This window comes from Rana temporaria, chromosome 2, assembly GCF_905171775.1.
Source record: "Rana temporaria chromosome 2, aRanTem1.1, whole genome shotgun sequence".
In the NCBI taxonomy this organism is placed as follows: domain Eukaryota; kingdom Metazoa; phylum Chordata; class Amphibia; order Anura; family Ranidae; genus Rana; species Rana temporaria.
The window spans coordinates 334,447,277-334,464,460 of record NC_053490.1 but is presented as its reverse complement, the minus strand read 5'-3'; the positions used below and the strand labels follow the sequence as shown (position 1 = coordinate 334,464,460).

At 38.1% G+C, this 17,184-nt stretch overlaps 1 protein-coding gene across 2 annotated transcripts in view; it reads left to right on the top strand.

Annotated features, from left to right (window-relative positions):
• The window catches only part of CAMK1G (calcium/calmodulin dependent protein kinase IG), a 120,908-nt gene that overhangs the window by 81,437 nt on the left and 22,287 nt on the right, over nucleotides 1–17,184 (top strand). For both annotated transcript variants that reach the window (XM_040337523.1, XM_040337522.1), the window contains exons 7-12: nucleotides 1,200–1,323; nucleotides 2,553–2,628; nucleotides 5,970–6,082; nucleotides 8,222–8,300; nucleotides 12,584–12,671; nucleotides 13,063–14,195. In XM_040337523.1, coding sequence (XP_040193457.1) covers nucleotides 1,200–1,323; nucleotides 2,553–2,628; nucleotides 5,970–6,082; nucleotides 8,222–8,300; nucleotides 12,584–12,671; nucleotides 13,063–14,195 — 1,613 coding nt within the window. The remainder of the gene's footprint in view (nucleotides 1–1,199; nucleotides 1,324–2,552; nucleotides 2,629–5,969; nucleotides 6,083–8,221; nucleotides 8,301–12,583; nucleotides 12,672–13,062; nucleotides 14,196–17,184) is intronic.

The window sequence follows — 17,184 nt, the reverse complement described above, 5'->3', positions numbered from 1 at the left end:
CATCCCGGGTATGACATTTTTTTAAAAACAAAATTATAAATTATAATATAATAAATAATTATAAATAATTATAACAAATAATAATATAATTATAATAAAAATTATTCAATAATGTAATCAAATCAAAATTACTGAAATTTGCTCAGTTGCAGAATTGTTGCTGTCATTATTTTTATTTTTTTATGACGAATTTCCCCACAAATCGCTATCGCACAATTCTGCAAGTGATTATAATTTATTATCGCTGTTTTTTAGCTGATCTAAAACTATTTTTGACATAAAGGGACACTTTTGGTTGCTATGGACAATCTACAGTTTGCAGGGAGAAAGAAACGTTTTTATTATATAAAATGACATGCAGGGCACTGGACAGACCACTAGGGACAAGGGGGGTGTGTTTTTTTTACATACAGTACTGTAATCTATAAGATTACAGTATACTGTATGTATAGTGTTTGTTTACTTTTTTGAATTTGGCGCCGTTCTCCGTCCCCGTGCGTCATAACGTCGCAGGGAACGGAGATCGGCGTCACACGGAGGCACTGTGTGAATCGAGCGAGGTCCCGCTCGCTCACACAGCGCGGTGGATCCAGGGACAAGGTAAGTAAAACTCCCTGTACATCCAGCGAGGCAAGCCCGAGTCTGACTCGGGGTTACCGATCCTAGCCCAAAAATCTCACCCCGAGTCCGACTCGGGAACACCGCCCAGGAGGTTAAACAGATATAGCTAAATTATTCCAATGGTATATTTTACAGACTAAAAGGGAGCAACTAGGAGAAATGTATTGCTAGAACTTAGATACACTTTACAAAACATGTTTTTTGCAATAACAGCCTACAAAGTTATACATCTCTAGCCTTTTTTTGGATTTAAAGAGAGATGTCAATGAACAAAATTTAGTACAAAGAGGTTAAGAGAGGTTGCTATATGAATATTATGAAACTTCAAAATGATTGGCATCACAGTGCATCAACACATATTACATGTACATCCACATTTAGTGGAAGTGTGAATCCAACCTTAGAAATTACACATTGAGTGACTGTGAAAAATGCAACATCTATTACTGTAGCTAATCAGTGTTAGAAAAATATTAAAATTATCCCGCTCTATAGCAATATGGCAATTGCTTACATCATCTGCTTATTTTGATTTTATATTATATTCTTTACAGTGTATATTTACATTTTTATTATAGCCAGAAAACCTCCTTTACCTCACTTCTGATGAAAACGCAAAGATTATGATAACAGATTTTGGTCTTTCCAAAATGGAGGAAAGTGGGATCATGTCCACAGCATGTGGCACTCCAGGCTATGTTGGTGAGTAGATGAATTCTTCCAAACTGCAGAGGAAATCAATCTTTGAAACATTTACAGCTATACCAGTAACATTCTTACTATAGTACTTCATTCTAAAAAAAACAATGGTTTCTATAGAACAGTTTATGAGTTTATTTTAGTCATATGACTGATTTTATCAATTACTATGTGATGCCCAATTGACCTTATGAGTACTGTACACAGTCACCAAAAGCATCTGTGACCTAACAAACCTTTTAAGTTTGGTTTTATTTAATTGTGAGCTTTGTTAAATATCAAGAGATGACACCTAAATAAAGCCATATGGATACAGCAAGATAAAATATGATTTTTTAATACAGCTTACCTGTAAAATCCTTTTCTTAAAAAGTAGATCCAGCTTCCACCCATCACGGCAGGTAAGTTATGCCAACCTTCGGGTTTACCAAGGGTTCCTACTTGTAGGAACCTCATACCTGGACCTGTAGAAGACTCTGCCAGTAACTTTTCGTGCCACAGTTGCATTAATACACCAAAGCCTGGATCCCAGAGCTCAGACCTCCGCAGAGAGACATTAAAGGCAAACCTTGTTTCTCATTTACACGAGGCCCGGGTACCACTAATGTTAGGCTTTTGATATTTGCCCGAGGTATGGATCCGGTCCTAGGCTTTCCGCAGAAGACCATCAAAAGAGCTTTTTCTTCTTAGTACATGTTCAACGTGACTAACCACCTTAGACACTGGTGAAAAAACTGAGGTACCCTCCATTTGGGAGGGGTTATATAGGGGAGGAACTCAATTTGAATTGGGTTTACCAGTGTCCAATCACCTGTGGTGACTACATAACCCATTAAGTAATTAAAGGCTCTGTGTCCCATGATGAATGAGCAAGAAAACCCATAGGAGCATGCAGCCTTTATAAATCATGGTTCCTCTTAATATAATACATTCCATTGGCATCACCACTATGTTTATGAATTACAGAGTCCTCCAATTTACACATTTGCACATTTAGGCATTTGATTTTTATTATTTAACTGTCAATACATAGAATTTTCTGCCTCATTTATTCAATAAAAAGTATTTATTTGTAAACTATAATTAAACCCCTTCCCACAAAAATCATTCATGTACAGATATTCTGTTCTTAATAATAGGCTGCATCACTGCTTTTTTTACTTAAAATGTTTTTTTTATTTTTTTGTATTATTATTATGCTCTAATTCTCGTTTCACATGCATTTTTTTCAGCTCCCGAAGTCCTTGCACAAAAGCCATATAGTAAGGCAGTGGATTGCTGGTCTATTGGAGTTATAACATATATTTTGTAAGTACAGCAGTGACAATGAGAAGCATAATGGGCATTGTGAGCTTTGCTTGGTGCAGTATACTGTATATTTGTGTGCATAAACATGTGCGGAATGCCTCTAAAAGACAGAGCTCCAGAGAGTTTCTAGACTGCAAAAATGGCAACATTGCTGAATCAAATCGCAATTTGAGGTTTTTACAGCTTCTGGAGCACATATCGCAAATTCTTTTCATATCAGGTACACTGGGGTTGATTTATTAAAACTGGAGAGTGTAGAAATCTGGTGCAGCTTTTTTATAGAAATCAATCAGCTTCCCAGATTTTTTGTCAAGTTCTTAATTGAAAAAGCTGAAGTTAGAAGCTGGTTGGCTACCATGCACAGCTGCACCAGATTTCGCACTATACAGAGTTAGTAAACCCCACTATATTGGCACAAATGTAATGTGCACTTGACATGCACCAAAATAAAAAACTGCTAGAAAAATTTATCTGGCCCACTCTTTTTTTTGTTTAGATTTGTTTTCCTTTTTTACATTTCAGGATAATAAGGTTGCTTTACTAAAGAAGCACACTCACTTATCTTAGTGAGTGAGGAAAGCCTAGTTAAATGAAAATTCACTCTTAAAACACATAAAACTATTATTAACTTCTTCCCACCTGCCCACTGTACATAATCGACCGGGTGTGCGTTTCATCCTTCTAAATGAACGTTCATGAATGTTCAGAAGGAGCAGGCGACAAACTCATGTCCCCCAGACACGGCGCATCTCTAATCACAGAAGGGGCCTGTGATTGGCCCTTCTGATTCGCATGATGTCTGTGTCCAATTACAAGCATTGTGTGATGTAAACAGAGCCTGCTGTCAGTTGATTATCTCTGCTTCTCCTAACACGGAGACTGTCAGTAAAGAGAAGGAGAGCCGGTCTGTGGTGTTGGCAGGGATCAGTGCTTTACACTCACTGATCACACAGCAAGTGTCCCCACACAGTAAAACACATCTGTTCCAGTGATCAACATCTGCGTACATCAATCCCAGTCATCAACATCTGCATACATTTGTCCCAGTGATCAACATATGTCCCAGTGATCAACATCTGTCATCTGTGCACATCTGTCCCAGTGATCAACATCTGTCATCTGTGCACATCTGTCCCAGTGATCAACATTTATGATCTGCTCACATCTGTCCCAGTGATCAACCTCTACCCAAGAGGTAGCAACATCTGTGCACATCTGTCCCATGATCAACATGTGTCCCAGTGATCAGCATATGTGCACATCTGTCCCAGTGGTCCACATCTGTCCCAGAAATAAACATCTGTCATCTGTGTACCGTACATCTATCCCAATGCTCAACATCTGTCATCTGCACACATCTGTCCCAGTGATCAACATTTGCACACATCTGTCCCAGTGATCAACATCTGCACACAGCTGTCCCAGTGATCAACTATTTTGGGGTGTATTTTTTGCTATGTACATGCTATGTGTTAGAAAAATCTTATAAATTGACAACTTTGTGTAGAAAAAAAAAAATTTTTCATTTTCTTTCAACATTTTCCAAAATCTTGTGGAAAAAATGACATGTTCGAAAGACTCATTATGCCTCATAGAAAATACGTTGTAAGTGTTTGCTTTCCAAAATGGGATCATTTTATGGGGATCTCCATTGTCCTGGTGCTCCAGGGCCTTAAAATTTGTGATAGGTAGTCATGACATTAGATGGCTATATATATACATAATCTTAATTTTCCAAAGTATTGTGCAAAAAAAAATTGCAACTTCAAAAAATTCACTATGCCTCCTACTAAACACTTTGGACTGTCTTCTTTCCAAAAAGGGGTCATTTGGGGGATATTTGTTCTGTCTTGATATTTTAGGGCCTCAAAAAATTAGATAGGCCATCAGAACACGAGGATTGATCAATTTTAATGATATGTTGCGTGGCTTGTAGACTGTATAACTTTTACACAAATCAATTATCATATACTTATCAGGATTTGTTTTTTTTACCAAAGACATGTAGCAGAATACATTCTGGCCTAAATATATAATGAAATTGGATTTTATTGGATTTCTTTTAATCAGAATGTAGAATTTATTGTTTTTTTTTTAATCGCTCTTTTTTAGCTTAAGTCGCAAATAATAAAAAAAATATTTGGGTACAGTGTAGCATGACTCAGTAATTGTCATTTAACCTCCCTGGCGGTAAACCCGAGCGTGACTCGGGGTTGGTTTTCAATGCTAAAATCGGTAACCCCGAGTCACGCTCGGGGTGGACGTGCAGCGGCGCGGCTTACCTTTCGCTGGATCCACAGGCAAATTACTTACCTTGTCCCTGGATCCAGCGATGCCACCCGCTGTGTGAGCGAGCGGGACCTCCTCGCTCGATTCACAGTCTCCCCGTGTGCCGCCGATCTCCGTTCCCTGCGACGGTACGACGCACGGGAGCGGAGAACGGCGCCAAATTCAAAAAAGTAAACAAACACTTTACATACAGTATACTGTAATCTTATAGATTACAGTACTGTATGTAAAAAATACACACACCCCTTGTCCCTAGTGGTCTGCCCAGTGTCCTACATGTACTTTTATAAAAATAAAAAATGTCATTTCTGCCTAGAAACTGTAGATTGTCCAAAAGTGTCCCTTTATGTCAAAAATGGTTTTAGATCAGCTAGAAAACAGCGATAATAAATTATAATCACTTGCAGAATTGTGCGATAGCGATTTGTGGGGAAATTCGTCATAAAAAAAAAAAATAACTACAGCGACAATTCTGCAACTGAGCAAATTTCAGTGATTTTGAGTTGATTACATTATTGAATAATTTTTATTATAATTATATTATTATTTGTTATAATTATTTATAATTATTTATTATATTATAATTTATAATTTTGTTTTAAAAAAAAAATCATACCCGGGATGCCTACAAGACTCTTGCTTGGTCAGATTTAAGTGAGTTATTTCTAAAAATGACAGGCCTACAGTATAAAACGCCAAATTTCCTTGCAAAATAAATGTACCGCTTTTGGTACGTAATTCCAGACAGAATCATACCGCCAGGGAGGTTAAAGTGCAAGAGCACTGAAAGCTGAAAATTAGTCTGTAAAGGAAGGGGTGAAAGTTCCCAGTATTGAGGTGGTTAATTAAAAGTAAAAAATATTTACCTTAGACTCAATTTCCCAATGCTTCTCCTAGAGGGGAAGGTTGAGAATTCCATATATCATGAGAATTTTCTCCAACACATTGCATTGAAATTTTACATTTGAGAAAAGTGAACCTATACAGAGGTCAAGTAGTAAATGATTAAAAAAATAGTAAGTTCCATAAACGTTACTTTTTCTTTACTCCAGATTATGTGGCTACCCCCCTTTCTATGAAGAAACTGAATCTAAGCTCTTTGAGAAAATCAAGGATGGCACTTATGAATTTGAATCCCCATTTTGGGACGACATTTCTAAATCTGGTATGTGTTCCTGTGTGCATGCAAATAGATATAGACAACAATGTCACTTTTATCTATATACATTTCTGTAGCACAAAGTGAAGCATAGATTGTTAATGTGGCACCGCATCCAATGACTATTTGCTCAAAAAACAAAGAAAAAAAAGGACTTCAAAGCTTTCCACTACTAACCCCTATATAATGGAGATGAGTACTAGAATTTTCAAAATAAAAGTATACAAAGTCTATTTATAGTCCAAAAATCATAAAATCTGTATATAAAAATGGTATTCATCCTTAATGGATGTCATTCAATTCCCAAATGGAGTGCATATAGCCCATACAAATCTAGCCCATGAGTGTAAACAGCATAGCTAGCTACATATTATTATTAATATTATTAACCCTTTCACGCCGACGGAACGCATATATGCGTCCTCGGCTTTCAGGGGTTATACCGGGATGATGCCTGCAGCCGCAGGCATCATCCCGGTACCGTTGTTTAGAGCGGGCGATCGGCTTTCCAAACATAACAACCGATGCGGCTAAAAGCCGCTCGGTTGTTATGCCGGAGGAGCGGGAGGGGACATCCCCCCCTCCCGCCGCCTTTCGCCGCTCTGACCGGGTCTCCCGATCCGGCCCCTCCAGCGTCTCGGCGCGCTCTGAAACAAAGCCGTAAGCGGCTTTGATTCAGTGTCCGCATTGAAACCACGGAAGCGGCGTCATGACGTCACTTCCGGGTTTCTCAGATGCCAATGGCGCCGGATTTAAAAAAGTACACAGTATTCAGAATCGCCGTTTTCGGCGATCTGAATACTTTGAAGTGCAAAGGAGGGCTCGGAGGTCTTTTAGACCCCCGATCCCTCCATAAAGAGTACCTGTCACGACCTATTGCTGTCACAAGGGATGTTTACATGTTTAAAAAAAAAAAAATTAATATTAGAAAAAATAAATAAATAAATAAGAAAACAAAAAAAAAAATTTTTAAAGCGCCCCCCTCCCCGCGAGCTTGCGCAGCAAAGAAAGCGCATACGGAAGTCGCGCCCGCATATGAAAACGGTGTTCAAATAACACATGTGAGGTATCGCCGCGATCGTAAGAGCGAGAGCAATAATTATAGCACTAGGCCTACTCTGTAACTCTAACCTGGTAACCGTAAAAAAAGTTTAAAGCGTCGCCTATGGAGATTTTTAGTTACCGTAGTTTGTCGCCATTCCACGAGTGCGTGCAATTATAAAGCGTGTCATGCTTGGTATCTATTTACTCGGCATAACATCATCTTTCACATTATGCAAAAAAATTGGTCTAATTTTACTTTTTCATTTTTTTAAAATTCATGAAAGTAAATTTTTCCCAAAAAGTTGTGTTTAAAACACCGCCGCACAAATACCGTATGACATAAAATATTGCAACAATCGCCATTTTATTCTCTAGATTCTCTGCTAAAAATATATATATAATGTTTGGGGGTTCTAAGTAATTTTCTAGCCAAAAATATGGATTTTAACTTGTAAACACCAAATGTCATACATAGGCATAGGCATGAAAGGGTTAATATTATTATACAGGATTTATATAGCACCAACAGTTTGCACAGCACTTTACAACATGATGGCAGACATAGTTACAATAGATTTCAGCCAGGGTATACTTGGTCAGATGATATGAAGAATCCAATATTCAGTCTTGATCTCTATGTGTTTTGCCAAAAATGGCTTCTTTAGGAGATCCTACTTATGTTATATTATATACAAAGCTTAATTAGATCAAAAGAGATCACCTACTAAATATGTATCCGGGGAGAGGAGGCACATCCGGGTCAAACACAGCTGTCAGGGAACCCCCAAGGGCAGTATGTAGCCTAATGATAGTAAATCATTTTTTTTTTTTATATACTGATTTTATGATTTTTGGACTATAAATAAAGTTTGTATACTTTTTTTTGTATACTTTTAAATGGAATAAGTACTCATCTCCTTTATGTACAGTAGGCGTTATTAGTGGGAACCTTTAAAATCCTTATTTTTTCTTTGTTTTTTAGCACCCTAAAGGTGCTAATTTGTAAATAGGCCCATTAAAACATTAGCTTTTGCACCATCAATCAGTAATCTTAGATAAACTATAATTTTTCTAACTTTGCTGTTTTACCTTATCTTCCAGCAAAAGATTTCATAAATTGCCTTTTAGAGAAGGATCCCAAAAAACGCTATAACTGTGAGAAGGCCCTTAAGCATCCATGGTAAGATTGTACTTCAAGGTTCCAGTGGTAAAAACATATTACTGTTACTGTGAAATGACTCTAACAACAGCTGTTAGTAAGTGCACAGTGGCACTTCATGTATCATTTCCACACATCTATCTTAAGTGCCATTTAAAAAAGGAAGAAAAATGTCGGACAATTTAGTTGATAAACATTGTATTGCAATTTAGAGGCATGTCAGTATATAAAAGTCATGCTCAATGATATGATCATCTAATTAGCTGGCAGTATGAACTAAAGACTATGAATAAATTATCTTGTAAACTGTTCCAGAAAAAGCAAAAATTTTGATTTTACAGTGTGTGTTGACAAAATAAATGCTATGTTGTACACAACTTTTCTTCTAAAATGTTGAGGTTTACGCACATTAAAATGTGGCCTCGACTTTAGGGGGTTATCCCGGGATGGCTGCAGGCATAATCCCGGGACCGTTTTTTATAGCCAGCGGTCAACTTTCCAGGGATAACAACCGATGCGACTAAAAGCCGATCGGTTGTTATCCTGGAGGTGTAGGAAGGGACATCCCTCCTCCCGCCGCCTTCCACGGCTCTTACAGGGCCTCCTGTCCCACTGAGAGACCCGATCCATGATACGCCACTTCCAGCGCCTAGAGATAGACTGGCACGAAGCCGGAAATGGCTTAGTCCCAGTCTTCTCTCTGTAAACACGATGTCACAACTAGGGTTGTCCCGATACCGATACTAGTATCGGTATCACGACCGATACTGAGCATTTGCGCGAGTACTTGTACTCGCACAAATGCTTCCGATGCTTCACCCAATACTTTTCCAGAGAGAGAGCGGGCGGAGAGGGGGCGGAGAGAGCGGAGCAGAGCAGTCCTCAAAGAGAAAGCCAAGCCCTCCCCCCTCCCGCCACCGTCTAGTTAATCAGCATGGGGAACATTATAGCTTTCATTTGAATAGCTGTGTGTTCCCCGCCGCGCCTCGTCATATATAGCCCCTCCCCCTTGTCCGGGCACTTTGATAGACAGATCACCCATCCAATCCTGGGACGGGTGATCTGTCTATCAAAGTGCATGGACAAGGGGGAGGGGCTATATATGATGAGGCGCGGCGGGGGAACACACAGCTATTCAAATGAAAGCTGTAATGTTCCCCTCGCTGATCAACTAGATGGCGGCGGGGGGAGGGCTTGGCTTTCTCTTTGGGGACTAGGGGGCATTTGTGGGGACATGGCTGCATATTTGTGGGGACATGACTGCATATTTGTGGGGAAATGGCTGCATATATGTGGGGACATGGCTGCATCTGTGGGGACATGGCTGCATATTTTTGGGGACATGGCTGCATATTTGTGGGGACATGGCTGCCTTTGTGGGGACATGGCTGCATTTGGGGACATGGCTGAATTTGGGGACACATTTAAAAAAAAGTATCGGTAATCGGTATCAGCGAGTACATGGAAAAAAGTATCGGTACTTGTACTCAGTCCTAAAAAAGTGGTATCGGGACAACCCTAGTCACAACGTCGCTTCCGGTTTACTCGGCTGCCAATGGCGCCAGATTAAAAAAATATACAGTATTCAGAATCGCCGATTCCCAAAGGAGGGATTGGAGATCTTTTAGACCCCCAATCCCTCCATAAAGAGTACCTGTCACCACCTATTACTGTCACAAGGGATGTTTACATTCCTTGTGACAGCATACGAAAGTCGCGCCCACATATGCAAACGGTGTTCAAATCACACATGTGAGGTATTGCCAGGATCTTCAGAGCGAGAGCAATAATTCTAGCACTAGACCTCCTCTGTAACTCTAACCTGGTATTTTTTTTAAGCGTCGCCTATGGAGATTTTTAGGTACCGTAGTTCGTCGCCATTCCACGAGTGCGTGCAACTTTATGTTGGTATCCATTTACTCAGCGTAACATCATCTTTCATATTATACAAAAAATGTACTGTTTAATTTTTTTTAAATGAATGAAAGTGTCTTTTCCCCCAAAAAGTTACATTTAATACAAAATACAGTGTGACATAAAATATTGCAACAATCGCCATTTTATTCTCTAGATTCTCTGCTAAAAAATATAATGTTTGAGGTTCTAAGTCATTTTCTAGCAAAAAATCCAGATTTTAACTTGTAAACACCAAATTTCAGAAATAGGCTTAAGCAGGCCATACATGGTCAAATTTCGAACACATTTTCTGTACAAAATCAGTAATGTTGTTTTTATTTGTGATCCAATGACGCCACCATTGATTTTCGAAATTCGGCCAACCAAGCCTTCAATTTCACCTCATGTTGCTACAGAAAACAAGTTTCGTGGCCGGAAATCTTCTTTTCTTTACGGAAGTTTTATTTTCTTGCACATGTGCATTCCTTTTTCTATTACATCTCTTGCATCATTGATTAGAAAATTGTTTGTTTTTAAAAAAAATTTAAACATGTTCGATTACTCAAATTTGATTGCCGCACGGAAATCGACTGTTGCTGCAGCCCACCAATGGTGCGAAATTAGAACGAAAATTCTTAGATATGATTTCCGAAATATTTATTTTTTTTACGAAATTCAACCCATGCATTAGGCATGAAAGGGATAATTAATTATATGTATAAATGATATATCATATTTATTCCTGTGCACAGCCTTTGTTCTAAAATTCCGAGGTTAAGTGCACATAAAAAACTATACGGCAATCTCTTCCATAGAAATAAATTCACTTCCATAGTTGATTTATAGCCTTAAACCATGCAGAACCAAATATTTATTTGAACATAACCACATACAAGTTTTTAATCTTTGCATATTTGTGATTGAAGTTTGTAAAAATCAAATAACAAGCTTCAGTGGAAAGTACTAACTTACATGTTAACACCTTGGAACTATTAAACATATTGTTTTAATCTAATATACGGCAAACATTTTATGTTTTGTTAATAAGATATTGTATTCTTTAATTTATATATGTTTTATCGCTCTCATTCTCAATGATATATTTGTTGAATTTCCTCCTGGCTGGCCCACCATCTGGGGTGGCGAGGAGCTTGGGGTGTTGTGATTGCAATTCAAAATGTTGCTTGCCTAGGAAGGAGATGTAGTAAATTTATCTGACAGCTACAATAGCTTGTATTAAAGTTGCTATGTTACATTTCGCCTGGTAACAGTGTGGTATCAACTGGCCAGTGTCCTGAGGATTCTAACTAAAAACAGCTACTCCTTACATATTTAAAACTATAAAGCACACTTTAAGGGAAGGTGCCATCATTTGTCAAGCCTCGTACACACGACCGAGGAACTCGACGGGCGAAACACATCGTTTTCCTCCTCGAGTTCCTTGTTAGGCTGTCGAGGAACTCGACAAGCCAATTTTCTCCATTCCCGTCAAGAAAATAGAGAACATGCTCTCTTTTTGGCTCGTCAAGTTTTTCAACAGTTTCCTCAACGAAAATGTACACACAACCGGTTTCCTCGGCAAAAAAATATATTTTTTGCCAAGAAACTTGGTCGTGTGTACGAGGCTTTAGAGATATATTCTTTCATTACTACCCCTCTTGGAGCATGCCAGTCCCTAGACTGCCATGAAAATATCTGATTAGTAAGTTACAGATACTTATATACAGCAAGTTGGATCTCCTGGCATACATACTTTTTACAGGGAAGTAACTTTCAGTAGTGGAGTTAGAGGATCAACATGACAGCCAAACAACATTTTCAGTTGTTGAAACATAATTTTTTTTCTTTAAGCTGCCCTTTAGGAAAATAAAACAGGCTTACCCTATAACATATATTATTCTTTACACTGAACTGAAGATTATTTAGCCTTATACCTGTTTTATTTCCAAGCATTAAAAAAATATAAATTGGCCCATATTGTGTGTATCCATGCCTTTAAGTAATGCAGTAAAATACCGGATAGCATTTTCCATAAATATTTTGGGCATTCACTAAAAAACTCTTCTAAAACGCTGCATGCAGGGTTTCTCCAAAATATGTAGCATTTAACTCATGAAACCATGTAGTATTTTATCCCATGTGATATCCAGTGGGATGGTTACAGTGTAGAAGATTCAGAATCCCTGACAGTTTATATTGCTAATAAAGAGGTTAAATGGTTTAAACTGTAGTAATATGCCAACTCACAAAGTCACTACAGTCCCTGCAGCATACGTGTTAATACAAATTAAAAAAGGCGACTAGAATATCAGTCAAAGGGAAGCTGCTTTGTTTTAGTTATTTTATTTGGTTATATTTTGTTTCTCATTCACTACAGGACTAACAAACTGGTGTTTTTCTATCTACAGGATTGCTGGGAACACGGCTCTCCATCGAGATATTTATCGTTCAGTAAGCATCCAGATTAAGAAGAACTTTGCTAAAAGCAAATGGAGAGTAAGTGGTTTGCACATGTTTGTATAATGTTGGATAATTAGTCAAGTCCATCTAGTTCAACAAAAAGAAAACAAATAAATAAATAGAGAATCTCCATATACAGAGTCCTATACCCATGGTTACTGTACACGTGTTCTTAAGAAAAGAAAAAAAGGTTAATTGTTTCAAAAAATCTATAATTTACACCGTCAAACTCTAACAACAATCTATGCTTTATCAGCTCACTTGCAACTAAGTAAAGCCCAGTAATCCCACTTTATATAAAAATAAATCAAAATATCATGACCGTAGCATGCAGTGGCATACTCAAAAGAAGGATTCTGAATTTATTGAGTGGGATGCAATAAATCTAAATGTAAAATAAGTAATAGTCTGTTATCTTTTTTTGCAGCAAGCATTCAATGCAGCAACAGTTGTTTATCACATGAAAAAAATGCATATGCATAACAGTCAGCAAAGCTGTGGATCTTCCTCTGAGATAAAGATTGGAGTGCCCACTATCAAAGTATATGATGCTACAAGACCATCTACCCCAATCATGAGCACTTCTCAGGACGGAAGCCTAGATGACAAGGATAGCTTACTTGTCCATGCAAACAAACTGTCTACTGGGAGTACAGAGACAAAGAGTCTATGTAACCTTTGCTATGATAAGAATAATCCTGATATTATAAAAGCAACAAATGATGTATGTAATAACTTTTCAAAAGATACCAGTTCAGTGGATTTCCCCCAGACCCATCTTGAGCAAAGCAAGAGGGCTAATGATAATTCATCTCACCATAAACCAACTCAAGGCCAAGTTCTTCCCAAGTCAAATCAAGGGGTGCAAAGTGACCCTCCCAAAAAATACCTCAGGAACATAAAACAAAATAGTGCTACACAGACCAGTCCAGTGCACAATACACTTTCCGAAATAAATCAAGCTGCTTCCATAAACGATGATCACTCCTCAAAAACGGTCAAGCCACAGACTAGTCAGGCTACAAAGTCTACAACTCTGAGTAGACCAACACAATCTGATTCACCTTCAAATGACAGCCAGCAACAGAAACCTAAAAGCATTTCTCAATCTATTGATCTCCCATTGTCACCTTCTGAGAAAACTAAAGGACATAGCTTACAAAAAACTCCATCTGCAAATACACCTTGCAAAAAGATAACTTCACCGGTTACAACTAACACCACTCAAAAGCCTCCTCCTCAAGCAAGTCCAACTCCCATAAAGGAATCCAGCTCTCCAAAGATCCCTTCAAAAAAGATCAGTGCTCAGACTTCTGTTCAAGAAAGTACAGCCAAGAAGAAGAACAGCACAAAGAAGTCTAACTTAGATCATGATATCCTGTGCATGGAAATCCCTCAGTGTAAACCCTTGGACTTATCTAATGTAACTGCTAAGACTGATAAGTTTTCAGTTCCTACTAATTTATATGTGGCAAATGGAAGCTCAGATGAAACCTATGAGAAAGGGAAGCCAATATCCTGCTCAGAACATGTTCTGATGAAGAAAAGTCACAAAAAACAGTAAGTTATGCAACATTATATCAAAATTCTGTATAGCCTGCTCCTCCCAAGACTAAAGCAATTGTGTTATATGCAATAGAACATTTTAGTACTATTGTTTCATTCTATTGTTCCCCTATGTTCCCAGATGCTCAAAGGTTTATATTTCTTAGCCATGTTTATTTTATCAGTGTCATAAAATTCTTCAACTCAAATTGATTTATACTTAAGATAATCTGTCATCCTCAACCTTTGTATTGCTAATAAAGTAATTCTAACTGCCAGTGACAGGAAATAGTTGCCACTTGCATGCACATTAAACTACTAAGCCTTTAACCACTTGCTTTCTGGGCACATAAACCCCCTTCCTGCCCAGGCGAAATTTCAGCTTCCGGCACTGCGTCGCTTTAACTGGCAATTGCGTGGTCGTGCGATGTGGCTCCCAAACAAAATTGACGTCCTTTTTTTCACACAAATAGAGCTTTCTTTTGGTGGTATGTGATTGCCTGTGCGGTTTTTATTTTTTGTGCTATAAACAAAAAAAGAACGTCAATTTTGAAAAAAAAAAAAAAAAAGATTTTTTACTTTTTGCTATAATAAATATCCCAATTTTTTTTAAAAACATTTTTTTTTTCTCAATTTAGGCCGTTACATATTCTTCTACATATTTTTGGTAAAAAAAAAATCTCAATAAGCGTATAGTGACTGGTTTGCGCAAAAGTTATAGCGCCTACAAAATAGGGGACATAATTATTATTTTTTTTAATTATTATTTTTTTTACTAGTAATGGCGGCGATTTTTATTGGGACTGCAACATTATGGCGGACACATCGGACACTTTTGACACATTTTTGGGACCATTCACATTTATACAGTGAACAGTGCTATAAAGAAGGGGTTAACACATCGTGTTCCCAGTGGCTCTAAAAGACTAGGACATCATATGACGTCCTGTCAGAACAATGGAGCTATCGTGCCTCCGTCAATTGACGGTGGCCGGTAGTTAAGTGCTTAAACTGAAATCCTTCACATTGTTCTCCCAGGGACTCAGCTACTTGCTCTCAGAACACCTGCTTTGTGTTTATATTCGAGATTAGATGACTGCCAAGTCACTGATGGGAGGTGGAGCTGGTGTGTCTGTGTGTGTGTGTTTCTGTACTGCCTACTGATGCAGTACTGCCTACAATACTGATAATGAAATATGACTACACAGTACTTACTGTTTGTTTAAATAAAACACTTGAATGTTCTTAGCCTGTCCCAAGTTCACTTCAAGCAGGTGATACATACCCATATGTAATGGTTTTCAGAATGCCTTCTAAACATTATCTCAAAATTCTATATCAGGCATATTCTAACACTACCTGTGTTATAATAATGTTTTTTTGACGTTAACTGCAGTGTTTAACATTAGTTTAAACAGTAAAAGAGATTCCTGAAGTTTGTTAGGAAAATATTTCACATTACCTCTCAACTAACTTGCAACCCCTGGCCTACTGCAGTGATAATCACCACAAAACCTTCTGGCTTTGTTGAATTAAAGTTCTAGGGCTTGTCCCTACTCTCAGTTGGATCAGTAAGGGCTTCTTGGAACCTGGTTTTCTTTTTTGTCACTTTGGGTCTTGTCATCTGATGGGCTATTGTTGTTCATCTGAAGCATATCTGACCCACATTACATTGTTCTGGATGCCTCTGCATGTGGATTCCTAAATACTCCTCAGTAACACTTTATTAGTCCAAACATGGCCCAAGAACTGGCACACACAACAGACACAGACTGATGAAATTGTGTTGGGCTAGCTGCATTGGGTACCACACAAGAGGCTGGTCCTAAAATATTTTATCCAAATTGGAGCATGCTGTGCTGGGGTTTTTCAACTTCCTCTGGGTTAACTGTGGGTGAAGGATTGTGTATATGGGATTATATTATTTTTTATTTTGTTTTGTTTGAACTAGATGGACTTGTGCCTTTTTTCAACCTGGCTAACTATGTAACTATGTACATTCTCTAGATGGGGGAGTGTCTGAGTTGTGGAATGAGTACACAAAACTGTCTGTTTAACGTTTCCTGATCGATTAAGTGTCGTATGGCTCTGCTTAACATCTCCTGCATCCCTTGGAAAATGGGGGTAAAAGTTTGGGATTGGTGTTGCCCCCTCTAATTTTGCTACCTTAGACATGGGCACTAATATAGTACATACCTGCCAAGAATAAAAGTTTTTACTTTTGAAAGAGCTGGGGTTAATTTACTATAAATAAAATATATTAACTTAGGAAATGTCAATAAGATGAAGATGAGTTCATATTGAATACCCAATTTTTGTTCAAGGGAAATTAAAAGAACAAGATTTTTGCTTGCACATGACTAAGATCAAGTTACCGTATGTTCTCATTAATGATCCATTCACTAAGCAAAGTGAATTTTTATTCCTTTCGTAAATGAACCATATTTCCTGGTGCCCACAGATATTTTGGAAAATATGTGGACAAATATGCCTAACAATAATTGTTTTTTATAATAAAAATGATCAAGATTAAGAGAGCATAAATGCACAAATATTAAGATCACAAACGGCGCTAATGGTGACAGTTCTAGTGTAGATGCACAAGGCACCACGTCTACACTCCAATGTTGCGTGAAGGAAATCAGTGAGGTATAGGCAAAAAAGTTCCAAAATAGAGGTGTGGTCCACTTTAAGAAAGGACAGATAGTAAGCACCTTCCACCCGAACTTCTCTAGAGACACCACGTGGGACACAATAAGCCCCCTCTGGGGTACACACTCACCAGAAAGTAAATAATACAGGGCGATGTATGCGTAACTCCAAACTGATAATCAGCCTTCAAGCAGGGTAATCAAACAGATCTGTATAGGAGCTCCAAAATTAAACCAGAAAAAAAGACAGAGAAAGTGCCATAGCATAATTCCGTTTTTAATGGATCAAAAATAGTAGCCCACAGCAGCAAAAACCCCTTCAACCATTGAACGTACAATAAAAATATTTAAAA